Source organism: Pteronotus mesoamericanus, unplaced genomic scaffold (genome assembly GCF_021234165.1).
Source record: "Pteronotus mesoamericanus isolate MK-2021 breed Mesoamerican mustached bat unplaced genomic scaffold, CSHL_Meso_final contig_169, whole genome shotgun sequence".
Lineage (NCBI taxonomy): Eukaryota > Metazoa > Chordata > Mammalia > Chiroptera > Mormoopidae > Pteronotus > Pteronotus mesoamericanus.
Genome location: NW_026555068.1, coordinates 13820782 through 13836405, shown reverse-complemented (window position 1 = coordinate 13836405; position 15624 = coordinate 13820782). Strand labels below are relative to the sequence as shown.

General features: G+C 35.6%; 1 protein-coding gene across 1 annotated transcript in view; it reads left to right on the top strand.

Annotated features, from left to right (window-relative positions):
• TNKS (tankyrase) overlaps positions 1 to 15624 on the top strand; it is a 170283-nt gene that overhangs the window by 69395 nt on the left and 85264 nt on the right. Inside the window, exon 4 of the mRNA XM_054566083.1 lies at positions 15220 to 15256. Coding sequence (XP_054422058.1) covers positions 15220 to 15256 — 37 coding nt within the window. The remainder of the gene's footprint in view (positions 1 to 15219; positions 15257 to 15624) is intronic.

Sequence of the window (15624 nt, the reverse complement as noted above, 5' to 3'; positions counted from 1 at the left end):
TATTATTAACCCATCTTATCTAATATCAAAGATTACTGTGAAAATCCCAGAGTCAAATATTTTTGCCAAAAGACTTTGTTCTGGGGTCAAATTATTTCTGAGTGAGGTACTGCTTATGTAATGTGCATTTTAAAGGGCCTTGTGATTTACATAAAAATAAATGTGAACATTTTTAAAAAAACAATATGAAGCAGATGAACTTGAATTAAATCATATTAGTGTTAAATTACTTAGAATCTACCTAATGCCATGTTTTTTATTTAAAAAGTAGGTTGGAGGCTTCAGCTGCTAAAGATTGTTTTGAATTTGATAGTATTTTTAAAGGTGAAACGGGAGGAAGTTAAATGGAACATAACAAAGCACATTATAACGCTTGTGAATCCAATTATTATTGCTAAGCTGACAAAAATAAGAAGTTTGTTGGTGAAGGGCACTAACCATATAAAGGCAAAGATACATGGGGCATCGGGGTCTGCTGGATTCAGGGACCCAAACGGCAGTATCAGGCTGTCACTGCTTCTCCAACCCACCCACTGCCTTGTGCCGCTTTCTGGGCACTTCTCTGCCGTCTTCTCTGCCGTCTTCTCTGCGCCCTCCCCCTCCCCCTTACACCTTCTCCCTCCAGCATTCTTCCTGTTCTTTCTCTGTCTTCTCTGTTCCTTCCCACCTCCACTGCCCAGTGACCTCAGCCTCTCCTGTCTCCATTTTCTGACTGTGTGTTTTTGTTTTCTTAAGCTCTTCATGTGTCTGAGAGCATGGCTATTGGCAGCTCTGGGGATACAACACTATAGATTTTACTAGTTTTCTCATGTAGAAAGAGGGCTCTTCCCCAGTTGTCTAGTGAAAAGTCTGAAGGATGAACTCCCGAGTTGCGTGGGTCATTTATCAGTACCTGGATCAGTCGCTAGTCTGTGGCTGGAGCATGATGATTGGCCAAGGGTGGAGCAGGACCCCGTGGCTGAGAACTCCACCAAAATCACACAGTCGGAGTAAAGGAGGGGCCGATCCCCAAACCAAGGGAGAGCGCTTCCCGGAAGGAGCGCTCCGCAGGTATTTGGGCAGACAAAAATAACGTGTCTACTGTGCTTTTTTACTTACATTTATATTTTCCCCTAGTTCTAACTTTGTACTAATAGCTAAAAATGGAATGTTCCTTATGTAAAAAAATTTTTTTAATTAAATTTTAATTCCTTTGCAATTGAAAAGGAGGTATGAATGTGGGTCCCCAGAATTTCACTGGAATTTTTCTTTCAGAATACACAAATATGTTTTTCCTGATAATGTTTTTTATATTATCACTAACTTAACCAAAAAGTAGAGTAGCTGCCTTCTTTACATGTTCACCGTAAATTTTTTTAAACAGCTTAGTCTCCAAAAGCAAGTCATACCAGGTAGAATTCTATTTGTTGCTTTACAGTCTGTGATCCTAGGTGTTAAATTTCACATGCCCCATTGAAGAAAATTCTTTATTCCTAGCAGCTTCTAGTGAATACCTTAGAGAGTATAGTCCGTCTATTTTCCACTTATAGAGGAACAGTATTTGAGAGGCAACATTCAGTGTGGTTAAAAATCCTCCCATCTGCCATACACTAAGCTGTGATAGGCACAATAATGGGTCCTCAGAGATATCCATATACGTACTAATCCCCAGAACCTGTGAATGTCACCTTCGGGGGTAAAAGAAACTTTGCTGATGTGATTAAGGATCTTGAGATGGGAGGTTATTTTAAGTTACCTGGGTAGGCCCCGTAAAATCACCAGGGTCCTTATGGAAAAGAGGAAGGAGGGTCAGACAGAGAAAGAGATGTGATGGGGAAGCAGAGATCATCATGCTGCAGGGGCCATAAGCCAAGGAACGCAGGCATCCTCTAGAAGCAAGAAAAAGCAAGAGAATGGGCTCGTTCCTCCAGAAGAAATGCAGCCCCAAAGATCCATTTTAAACTTCTGACCTCCAGAATTGTAAGAGAGTAAAATTACATTTTAAACCATTAAGTTTCTAGTAATTTGTTACAATAACATAAGTAACCTCATACATTGACTGTGTGACCTTCTATTGTTCAGTTTTCTCATCTGTACAATGGAGGTAATAATAGAACAGAAGCATTATTTGAGAATTGAATGAGTTCATTCAAGGAAAGTGCCTGTCAAATCAGAGCATTTTGTATATAATTATATATGTGAACTAAGTTTACAGACCAGTGGTTGGATCTAATGAAAAATAGTAAAGAATGCATGCATGTGTAATTTAAGTCCAAATTTATTATAATTAACAAGTATACTACTGTATCATGAAAGTTACACATATAATCATGGATCTGGAAAGGTCCTTCGATTTAGAGGTTACCTAATCAAATCCACTGCCCTTCAAGGATTCGATACCATATTCCAACGTGGCATTTCTATGCTGTAGCCTCATGAGCCATCTGCCATAATCAGTCCTTTGTGGACTAACTTAAATGGTTAGAAATATTTCCCCCATTTGTTAAGCCAAATACAGTAACTTCTTTTTGGAACTACATTGTATATGGGTGACTAAGCACTTTTCTTTTTGAGGGCTTCCTCTGAAATACTGGTAGTAGCAGTTAGAATTCTTCCCATAACTGTAATCACCTCTGCCACCTCAGTCTTTCCTACTGTAGACTAAATAACCTCCTCACTCCCATTTTTTTTAAAAAATTCTGCTGATACAACATAAGTTTCCATTTACTTTTTTGTAAATTTGTCACAGTGATTCACTGAGCTTGCTGTCAAACCAGCTTCAAGGTAGTTTTGTCTGGGCTAGTCTTAAATGAATTTTTAGTCTTGATTTATATATTTAAACAGTTGCCTTTTTTTTTAATCCTCACCCAAGAACATGCTTATTGATTTTAGAGAGTGAAAGGTGGAGAGAGACAGATGAAGAGAAGCGTCAATGTGAGAGAGAGACATTGATAGGTTGCCTCTCCTGTGTGCCCTGACCGGCAACCAAACCCGCAACCCAGGCACATGCCCTGACCAGAAATCAAACCTGTGACCTTCTGGGTTACAGGACAGTGCTCTGACCAACTGAACGACACCGGCCAGGGCCAGGTGACCTTTTCTTTTCTTTTTTTTTTTTTAATTCTAGTAACAGGACATTATATTTAATCCTCATTATTTGTGTTCTTTTAGTGCTCATCATCAGTGGCCATCATTTTGTATCCTAAGCTCAGGTTCCTCAAGACCAGATTTTGTTCTTTCATGGCTAGCTAGCTGTTCCTTTTCTTCAAATTTCCATTTCTTTTAAGTTAGTCAGCAAGAAAAATGATGAATTTGCCAAGTTTTTTGGTCCCGTGCCTAGGACTTAAGAGTCACTAGACATGGTCTATATTTCTCCTGGTGAAGTTGTTCATCTCTACAAGGTTCCATAAAAGTGATTAGTGGTGTGCTTGACATATTTTCTAAGCACACTCTCAGTCACTCCCTGGCGTGTGCGTTTGAGTAGCCTGATAGAAAGCTTGCGCTGCCTCTCTGAGTCATCAGTAACTGCCCCTGGTCTTTTTTCTCTGGATACTGTAGCATGGTGCAAGGATTCTTCAGTCTGTGATACCTGTGAATGCTCATCATTATTGCATGTTTCTTTCCCTTGATTACCTACTAAGAAAGCCTCATTTTGCATTATTCTGGTCATTAATGCTCAGTACTTCTTACGTTTTACTCACCTTTGAGCCTCAAGCCTTCTTGGTGTCCACCTCATAAACTTTATTATTCGATTTTTCCCCTTCCTGACCTCGTTCCTACCTTTCCTTGATTGCTGTCCTTCGCTCCAGCTTCTCCCTTCATGCCCTCCCTTCCCTTTTCTCCTCTCTCCCACTCATCACTCCACTTCTACCAAACAACTGGTCGGAAGTCATGTTCTGGATCTCAGAAGTTCCTTGTACGTTGGCGTGCCCTTCTTACATCATGCAGAGAGAATGTGCTCTTTAGTGACAGTGTTTGCTAAGTTTTGTAACCTTTCAGCACGTGGTAATTTTAGATGTGCACTGTTCTCTAGTGCAGGAGCCCCTAGCGACAGGTGGCAGTTGAACTTGTGAGACAGCCCCAGTGCCACATTGGAAATAACATTTTAGATAAATTGGGTTGAATAAAGTGTATTATTAAAACTAGTGACTTCTGTTTCTTTGCCTTTTTAAAATGGTTACTAGAAAATTTAAAATTGATTAAATACGTGCCTTGCATTATATTTCTACTGGACATTTTAGATACTGTAAATTAAAAGGAAATGCACAAAGAGGTTAACACACAGGAAAAGATAAAAATGAATTTTACATTAAAAAACAATAAAATGCGTGGCATTCCATAGCCATTTTACACAGGTATAACTGTCCCTGCACATCTTCACAGGCCCAGAGAGCATGGCTGTGTTACTTCACAACCTCATGGCGGTTTACAGTAATAGACCCTCATTTGTCAAATAAGGTGAAATTATGTTTGGAATAATCTATATTTGAATGCATAGAAATGTGTAATATATTTCAGAAAGAAATTCCATCAAGAGCAGAGGAATTAAAGTAAATTAGCAGTTATATTGAAAACTTGGCTATTCAGGGTGATTTAGTCATTGAGTGTTCCAAGAAAGTTCATTTTTATAGTGGTGGTTTCTTAGTAAAGCCAAGTGGTAATTTTTATATGACAGTAGTTGATAAATTCATGGGAGGAAAATAAGTCTATCAAAGAGTAAATATAACAAAATACTCAAAAATACATTTTTTCCTTTCGCTATGTTTCTTAATATTTGATGTGAAGTATTGTATTTATATTAATATCATTATTTCAGAAAGAATTCATTTTTTTTAAACCAGTACACAAATTTACCTCTTTATTCAAGACACTTGTACGTAGCACCTGCAGTCTCTGTCTTTGGTCATCTCTGTTTAAAAATGGCGGCAAACATTTCTCACAGGCAGATTATGCAATAAAGTTATGAATAATGCAAAACTAAAACCTAACCCTGGAAAAGCTGATGTTATCATCAGGGTCTGAACATCATGGCCAGGCTGTATGCATGAAGGGATGTATATTTCAGGGTAATGCAAGCAGCTTTTCAAAAAAAAAAAAAAAAAAAATGAGGGACAAGAGAGTTCTGAATCCACCAAAAAATAATAATCAAGCACTGAAAACCTTATAGATCTAATTTTTGCCCTCTAAGAAATAATAACTAGGCACACAAAAAAGACAAGAGTATTGACTCAAATTTAATTATTATAAATATTAGCTTGTCTTATATATGTTCCTGATGGAAATGTTGCTGGCCTGTTTTGCTAGGTATTTAAAATAAGAAGGAACTAGACAGTAAAACTGATACTGAAGGGTGGGTTAAATGTATTTCAAATAAGAAAGTTAAAATGTACAGTTGACATGTGGCTTCATGCCCTCCCTACATAAGGGAAGGCTTCTCAGCAAGATAATTTCAAGATTATCTGATATTGAACTTCTATTTCTCCTCTTCATCAGTTCCAACTTAATATTTAGACAGACTTGAAACAGCAAAATACTACAAAATAATTTTTTTAATATGCAAATATGTGCTCTTCATTCTCTCAACTTTAAAATATTTCCTTGATATTTTTCTGAGTAAATATCCTCACATATCTTTTTCTCAACTGGACAAAATAAGGAAAGTAATTAAAAATATCAAGAAAGTTAAAACCAATACCATCATGTGATAGTACAATAAATAGCCCATGGTATCAACTTTATAATAAAAAAATAGGTAAGTAAATAAAGTGAATGTTCAACTGTATTGGAATTTTTAAAAACTAATAAGCTCAGAAAAGGCACAAACTGGCTTTCCAGACATCCTATCTCAATAGCTCTCTTTATAATCTTTTAGATACAGTATTCCTAATTCTTGACATGGCATCATAGTTGTGAACTTACAGTAAAAAATTTATTGAGGGGCATTGAGTGAGATTAATATGCCTTGTAGCTGAACTGTGAACACTCAGTGTCTCTTCTGAAGCTAGCTGTACTAGAATCAAAGACTGTTCAAAATTAATAAGTAAATAAACTGGCTATATTATTTAAATAGCTTATTTTAACTGATTGGGCATTTCTCAGCGTATCAAGTCTGAACCTGTGGTGGTATATCCAGTAAGTACAAGCTGAATCAACAAATGTTGCTGCCTTGATTATGTTCAGAAAGATTATTGGGCAAAGTATTAATCTAAGATCGAGATGTAAATATTTTAAATTTTACCATTAGTTTATAGCTGTGTAACATGATATCCCTGGTCACGCATAGAGCTAACACATCAAATTACAAGCTCCGCTGCATTTTGACCCATTAAATGCCTCCTCTCTGTTGGACGTTCTTTCCCTTCTTACCAGGCCCACTTCGTGTGCCTTTTCCCCCTGCCACCCTCCCACCCGCAGCCCAGTTTCTAGGTCTTAGTCCGCTGGGTCACCAGGTCAAGTTCAGCCTTAATTCGCTTACTACCTTGCTCAAAAATAAAATAAAATAAAATAAAAAAATAAAGGCTCCCTATTCCTCTGCCTTGCAAAATAATGTTCAACTCTACAATCTAATAGTCAAGATCCTTTAAAATATAGGGCATATTTTTTTTTAAATTATTATTTAATGTTCCCCATTCCAGTTCCCAACATAGACTATAAGTTTGACATCAGTCACTGTCCCCCAAATATATCATGCATTTTTTTCCTGAAAATGAACTTATTTGTTCATGTTGATAATTATCCAGCCTCCATTCCATTGCCATGTTAAAATCATGCCTGAAAGTATATGGCCAATGTTATATATGTGATTTGCTTTATTAAATCCCTCCATATCATTCCAATGGAAAAAAAAGGGCATATATTTCTGTTCGAGCTGTGCCACTACATAATTTTAAAATTTTAGGCAAGTTATTTACCCATTCTGGGTTTTAACTGAATCATGTGTAAAATAAGGATATCAAGCCAAGTTTATCTTGTCAAGCCTGTTCTAAGACTATATTTAGAATTAATAAGTATAAGTCAGAGGTTCTTTAAAAAGAAAAAAAAAAACAGAGGTTCTTAACTCGGGGTAAGTTCATGGACTCCGAAACGTCTGTAAGAATTCTAAAACTACAGACAAAACACTAAGTTTATGTTCTAATGTTCAAAGTATTTTCTTTCTTGGAATAGCCTAAGGCTGCTCTCATTAGCTCCTTAAGAGGGGATTCATTATCCAAAAAAGGTTAGGAACTATCATTTCCCTGATGTAAATCTTTTCTTTACAGAAAAATACACAGTGTCTCAGTCTATCTGTCAGTCTCAATGGTAAATATCTGAAGAAGGACATAGCACTTAGCTCCATTATCTTCTAAAAGTGGTCCTCAGCCATTTTTCCTTGACCCACCTGACAGATAATGTTTACATAACCGATACAGTTCCATGAACAAAAGGCCTGCCAGATGCCTAAGATCTTCTGTGGGCGTGTGCCATTCCTGGTGTGCAAGCCCTTAGTATATCACTTTTTCTCCTACTGGTTCAAGATTCAGCACATGATAAAGTAGCAGTAGCTATATTATGCTTGATATATTGGAGATAGTGAAAATATATTTGTTAAATGAATAAATAAATGATGGTATTCAAAGGAGAACTAAATGAATGTCATTTTAAGGAAAGAATGAGAGTTTGAATGAAAAAGATTATATGCCTAGGGTAATACCATTAATCAGACTTCACTGAAGTCAATTAACTCTAATCCTGAATAAAAGATTGAGTGACACTTTTGGGAAGATATAAGAAAAAAAAAATGTTAAGCATTTGCAACTGAAGAACTAACTCATAATTGGTGCTTCTCAAGAAGACCAAAACTGCAAAGTTACTACACCTTTCAGAGACTTTGTAAACCAAGGACAAAATATTCAAAGAATAAAATGCAATCATACACAGTTATCACAATGTAGATAAGGCAGTCCTTACATCATTCAAAAATAGTCACTTGTACTTCTGTGTTAGCCTTTGTTTCCTTCATTCCTTATATTTGATATAAGAAGCAGAAGTCTGACAGTCTCCAAAAAGGTGTTAAGGTGTCATTAACTCCAGGCCCTCAGTAGGCTGATGCATCGAGAAGCCAAGCATACTGATTTAAGAGCCAGGACTTCAGGAAAGTAATTTTCTTTTCAGATAATTGTATAGTTCCTATGAATCAAAATATACTTTGTTCATATATTCTCACATCTCTGAGATTACAGGTACTATATACTAAATAGTTTCTGGAATGAAGAAATCAAATATGTACGTTTTTCCTGTTTAAAAAATATATAAAAGAAAGAGAACAAGTGAGAAATGAAGAACAGAAAGGTGTGCAAGTGAGTTGAATTGCCCCCCCAAGAGGCACAGTTGGGATTTCTAGCTCTGAGCTTGCAGCAGCACTTTCATATTTCTCAATAGTCAACTTTTTCTTTTTTGTTTTTCTTCATTTCTGTTGGCAAAATGTCCATAACCAGACAAACTTTGCAGAATCTCATTGGTTAACAACATCCTATAGGGACTTCTCTCTTAACTTTTAATATCCAACTTCAGAGAATGTATATATCTTGTAATACAACTTTTTTTACCAGTATGTATTTATATTTATGTTCCAAATTTTAATACTTAGATTTTAACAAAAAAATAAATTTCAGCAGAAAGTCTTACTTTCAAATATAATTGACAGAATGTCAGAAACTGGCATAAATTATTTAAAACCCTGATAAGTATCTGTAAATGGGATGTGTATCTTAGATGTTGCTGGGGCTAAGCGAAGTAGTAGTATTGCATTCCAAGAAACTAGTTACTAACAATCATATTATCTATTGATTACATTATATTCTTTTTCAGAGTCTTTGTTATGTTTGAATGTTATATTTTTGAAATGTTTTAGGACATAAGTTTAGGTTTTTATAATTTTTATCACTTAAATATTGTGACACAGGATAATATAGTTATCCTTGGGGATCTTTTTCTTTGAAAAATGATTTTTAGCTGCCCCACAGGGAGTGAGACAGATCTCCTTTTTTCTAATGAATTGGAAAATTCTTCTTAAGTAATAATCTTCTCGGATTATGTCTAGCTCTATATTTAGGTGAACTTTTTCTTCTTTTAATTTACAACAAAATAGACAATAGTGCAGGTTGGGTAAAATTGCTTTATACCTACTCTACAATTCCAAGTACTACTTTTTATAACAGTTTAGTAGAGATATTTTCCCCCAAGATTTTATTTTTTCCTTAAAGTGTACTTAGAACAATATTAAAATTATCTTAGAAAAAGATCTGAGCAGTATTAGAGAATCAAATACAAGATGAGAATTTTAGAGCTCAAACTTCAGAGATCATTGAACCCTTCACTCTCACTTTTCCAAGTGACAATAAAATGAAGGCTTCCTGGAAACTAAAGTGACTCTCCTGAAGTCACACAAGGAAATCGATGGTAGAGTTAGAACACCCTCCAAATCTTGTATCATGCAGCTCAGTGTTTTCCCCTGTATTTCATGCTGATGAAGAAGTTGTGTGATATTTAGTAGAGAGAAAAAATGTTTAGAGACTTCTGGCAAGAACAATTTTAAATGTAAGAATAATATGGAAAGTATTTTATTAGAGTAAAAGATTACTTCTTAGATTGTCATTAAAAACACTCTAGAGTAACATGGTCCCCAAAAAGTTTCAACTGTTGTAACATTCTCTCTGTCTCCAGTGTGGTAGGCACTGGCCACATGTGCCAGTTGAAAAACCTGAAATATGACTAGTACAATTGAGGCACAGAATTTTCATTTTTTAATATGTTTTTGTAATTCACTTAAAAGTAAGTAGCCATGTGAGAGTAGTGGATACTGTATTGGACAATGCACTTGAAAGGGTATGGAGATATTGTATTATAGCATAAGTTATGTTTAATATTATATTAGCTAATTAAAAGGTGAAAGTTGTAGGCAGCAAAAGAAGGAAAGGGTCTCCACCAGGAAGATACTCTGTTCAAGCCTAAAATTTGAAAGCCCCAGATTATTCCATGTTTAGAATGGCCGTGGCGTGTTTAATAGATCATAATTCTAGACTTAACTAATGCTGTGGACTTTGAAGCAAGTACCAAAAGGAGTGGAAAGAGTAATTGTATTCAGAAGTAGGGGAAACAAAGCATTGAGAACTCTGGTAACTGTCTGGAAAATATTTATGAGAGATTTCAGAGAGAAAAAAATAAAAATTCTTGGAGTCATTGTTTCCATATAGTAGATAATCAGTTAGTCTGCAGTTGCTCTTGGTAGATGTAACTTTTAACTTCTTGAGATTAGATTTTCTCCTGGTGTTTTAGTGAAATTCCTTCCATAACTACATAGCTGGTTCTGAATTTTCAAACTGTTAGTGAAAACACCTAAATTAATATTTTATTCCACACATAGGTTCTCAGTTTAGTTATAAGAATCAGTCATCTCTTATAGTTGCTGGTACGTTGATGAAAAAAATATATGAAAATTTTCAACTCATGGTAACTACTTAGTAATTGGCAACATAAGGTCCTTATACCTGGTAACTGCGGCTCTTTATTTAAAAATTTTTTTTAATTTTCAATTACAGTTGATATACAATATTATATTAGTTTTAGGTGTACAACCCAGTGATTACACATATAAATATATAACTTACAAAGTGATCACCCCGATAAATCTTGTATCCGACACCGTACATAGTTATAACAATATTATTGACTATATTCCCTGTGCTGTACCTTACATTCCCATGACTGTTCTGTAACAACCAATTTGTACTTCTTAATCCCCTCATCTTTTGCACCCATCCCACCAACCCTCCTCCCATCTGGCAACTGTCGAAATGTTCTCCATATCTCTGAGTCCGGTTCTTGATTGAAGTCTATGTATAGCCCTTCCCTTGAGATATCTAAAGCATGAGGAATTAAAGCATGCTATGGGAAATGCAAAACGCATCGATCATTTGAATAGATCTAGAGTAGATTTTCTTCATTCCTATTCCCTTGGTCCAAAATATTAAACTAAAATTACCTTTTTTTCCTTCGCCCATGTTTACAAGCTCATATGAAAGCGCCAGTGCTTTAAAATAGTTTTGATGGTAATATTTGGCTTATATTGTGTAAATATGCTTAATCTGTTTATAGTTATTGTCATTATTTTTAAAATTGTTCTGCTGTTATTTTTGTGTTACTCTTTTGTTTACTTTGCTTCTTTGAAAGCTCACATTTGTTTAGTTTGTGCTCAAATATTAGCCTCGTTCAGGGCCTAACAAATAGTGAATAATAGTTATGAAACCTTAGACAATTCACTTAACTGCCTAGTGTCAGTTTCATTATCTGTAAATGAATCTGTTGCAGATGGTCCCTCAGGAGAGCGATTCTGAAATTGAAGGCGAGGTGACAGGAGAAAGGTGACTTTCAGATTACACCCCCCTCATGGCATATAACAAGATGTTACTGATAAGCGTGTATTATGCATGGCTTCAAAGTAGAGAAAAAGAAAGGTCATAATTCTTTTTAATTCCTTACTGCTTTAAGAATTTGTGATTTCATGATCATAATTCCATGCTCTTCTACCTCAATAATACCAAATGAACTCATTTGTACAAAATTCAATCTACTCAGGTCCTGTCAGTTGCTAAAGAAAGGGGCAAAAGCTCCTCAATATGTTAAAATTGAGATAAGTCAATAATCAAGACTTCTATTTATTGCTAGAGGTGCTCTTCATATTTACTCAAAAAGTAATTTGTCTCCTGACTACCTCAGAGAAATACAAAGGGGAGTTTTGTTTTGTTTTAAAGATTTTATTTATTTATTTTTAGAGAGAGGAGGAGGGAGGGAGAAAGAGAGGAGAGAAACATCAATGTGTGGTTGCCTCTCATGTGCCTGTTACCAGGGACCTGGTCCGCAACCCAGGCGTGTGCCCTGGCTGGGAATCAAACCAGCAACCCTGTGGCTCACAGGTTGGCACTCAGTCCACTGAGCCACACCAGCCAGGGCCAATGGGGAGTTTTATTTTTAACCTTCTTTCTGATGACATACCTCTTGAACACTTAACTTAATAGACCCTGCTGTGTGTATACTGTGTGTGTGTTTATCTTTACATGTATCCTTCATTAGTTCACTAATAACAACAGTTCAGACTTTTGGAAGTAAACTTTTGGCTTGCTTTTTTTTATCCCACTTATTTTATTCTAATCAAAGGAAAATATTTTAAGCCATCCATTTTCTCCATTCCTGCCTGCTATTATCTTGACTATAATTGCCTAGTTTCCTTTCTGGCTGATCTATTGCTAGCCTTTATCTGAATGTTATTAAAGAATATAAATGCTCCGTAGAGCATCATAGTCTCAGCCAGAATATTTTCAGATTCTCAGCTAAAATGAAACAGAACTTGAGGTTTGGCTGTTAAGTAAGTAGTTCAGATTTGTTGTCAGAGTATGTAAGGACCTTTAAATTCATTATGTTAGTTGTAGCTGCAATGTAGCATTTGAAAAATAGCTTCAGCTGTGTATGGATTGTGGTCCTTGGGCACCAGATAGTGGATGTTGGAATGTATTGCAGAAGAGCTGATTAAAGTACTGGGATCTCTAACAGTACCAGTAGAAAGCCATTTGTACACCTCTGTCTGACTCTGTTGGATATACTCAAATTTTTCCTTTTGAAAGCTTTGTTTTATTATCAGCTTATCCAGGAGGGAATAACATTTTTGCAAAAATGTGCCTTTTGGAGAAAACATCAATAAGCTATACTTGATGAGATGTTTATGTAGGTAAACTGATTTGAACTTTGAAAATCCTAAATACATTGCAGTTTTATGACCTAGCTTATTGGAGACATGTTTCACTATGACTTAAATTTCAGTAGTAGCTATTTTCAGTTCCCAATTTTAACGTGTGTTTGTTTGTTTGTTTGTTTTTTACTGTACATTCAGGAATTTGCATTTACTCCAAAATATAAACTATGTCAGAATTCATTGTCCCATTCTACCCACATCCTCTTCACTTTGGGCCACTTTCCTTCCCAACAGAAGTTCGGTCAAGTAGAGTATGGAAATAGTTTACGTAATCTCAAGACTTACAGATTTTCAAATACATTTTGTACTCTCCTGTTTAATATTTCGGTATTTGCTCATTGTTTTCCAAATAATGTCAGATTTCTCAGAGGGCCATTCATGATCTCATTCTTCTCTGCCTTATTCTTAACCATGCCCCTCCAAGTGTCCTTAGTTTTAGGTTTCCCTTGTCATTTCTTTCACTTTGGTTGCTTCCTTCTGCCCCACCCTTCTTCACCTGGGGATCGCCTGTTTTTCCTTCAAAACTCTGCCCAAGTTTCCCCTCTTCCATCACAGGAAGCCTTCTTTGAACTGCAATCACCTGCCTTTTAGTAATCCCATTTAGACTAGCCTTTAAGCTTTTTATAGCATTTCAGAAGATTGTTTTTATACTCTACTGCAATCATTTGTTTACTCGTCTACCTCATTTCATAGACTAATATTCCTTGAGTTCAGAGATGATAGTGTATGTTTTGGGTTTGAATCTGGCATATAGGCCTTTCAAATAAATGTTCATTGACTGACAGAATAACTTTTATAGATGAGTCCATAATTTGGCTGACTTTGCTCTTAATAGTTAAGGTATTTGAGGATGTGGGTTATGCTGTTTTCCTCAAACAAGTTTTTTAAATTGGCTCACTAACTGCCATGTTGCCAACTAAAATGTTTGATAAAGATAGGTTTTTGGCTTTGGGAAGTCAGGAACTTTATTGGAAAGGGATGTAATAATATAAATCTTAAACTGTCAGTCAATTAAGGAATCTGGAATATAATATATGGGAAATTAGAAAGATCTCTTTATGATCACAAATCATGCATTCTAACTTACCTATGTATATTGTTGAACCTGTGACTTTCTTGGTGTACAGAACTTCCTTAGGGAAGAATAGATATTTAGAAACTTTTTCTTTATTTGAAAATAACTTGTTAGAGTGTTCAGATTTTAATGTAATTTTTGAGAAACAAGACAAATAGCTTATAGAACTTAAACATGTGTTGGTGGTCCTGAGGTGCCTTTATAGTATTTGCATCAATATTCTGCATTGTGTAACAAAACAGAAACAGAATGCAAAGAAGCCTATATCTACGAGTAAGATTTTTAAAAATAATTTAAGCTTATTTCTTGCTAAGCTAATTTCTTAATAGCATTAAAATATAATTATTTCTTTAATGATATAGCAAAACTGAGTTGGTGTATTCTAGCTGAATCATAGTCCTGGCTATTCTTTTATCTTTGAATGAACAAATACCTTGGTGTTAAAATTTCTTGTTCTTCAATTAAGCTTTCAAAAGAATCTAGTTTGTTAGATCTTGACTACCCTAAGTTTGTATTGAAGGTCTTAAATTATATACCTCTTTTCAGTCTGTGCTATATTAAAAAAATAGAATGAAGAAAAATGATTCACATCTCGATAGTTGGATATCTGCTCTGTCCCAGAAACCCTAGCCTTCTTTTTAAAAATATTTTTAAGATTTGTTGTTTGTTAAAATTTGGTATTGAATTTGTATAAAGTGTAAAGGCTATAGCACGTTAGAATATGATTGTCATTTAAGAATGTATTCACTGTTTTGGGTTTTGGAGCGCTGCCTCCGAGAGGTTCATAGCGTTTGGTACGTTGTTCACGTATTGCTAGTCTACAGACCTACCCTAATCGAGGCAAAGGCTTCAGGGTTCTGATTTTTTTTTTCCTGTCGCTATAAGCTCAGCAGTCGTGATTAATGTTTTTTTTTTTAACTCTCCATATCTTCACAAATAAAATTGAATTTTTTGAAGACAAGTAATTCATACCTTTAAAGAGCCACATTATTTTGCTTTTGTCTCAGACTGTATTATGCTTCACAAGTATACTGTGACAGGCTGAATAGAAACGGGGGGGGGGAGGGGACATTGTCTTCAGCTGGCATGCTGTTATCAGAGGGAATGTGTTTCTGGACACGAGATTTAGCATTCATTGGTTGTCTGAAGGAAGCTATTTCATCTGAGGATTGGACAAGAAGCTGCGTCAATTTGCTGCCCGTCTCCAAGGCACTGGTGATGCTGCCTTCACAAGCTGGCTAACGTCACGGCTCCATCACCCAGCGGGGTGTGGACTATCTTTTTCTGTTCTTCTCTATTTAATTCTCTATTTGCTGCCTACTGCATTTCTTAATCTGTCTTCTGCCAAATGCTAACAGCATGATATTTTGCAATCATCTAGGTGAATACAAGAAAGACGAACTCCTAGAAGCTGCTAGGTAAGTGATTCCATTCATTTTAAGTGAGTATAATGCATTTAAGGGAGAAAAGGGGGAGGGCAGGTGGAGGACTATACAAATTATAACATGTTATTGTCTTGCTTGGATTTTATGCAGTAATGCAGATAAGACCTTAAACTGAATTTTTGTGTACTTTATTTTACGTAATTAGTCTATGAAATGAGGTAGTCTTTCAGTATGGTGATGATTATAAGGTTAATTTTATTTGGAACAAATCTTAAGGTACCTGCAAACCGTAGTTGCCCAGCTTTTCCAATGATATTCTCGGAGTATTTAAATACCTACACCTTCATTTTACTTTAAAAATTTTTCTAGTTTTCAAAAGCTTGAAGGAGAGGCATAAAGTA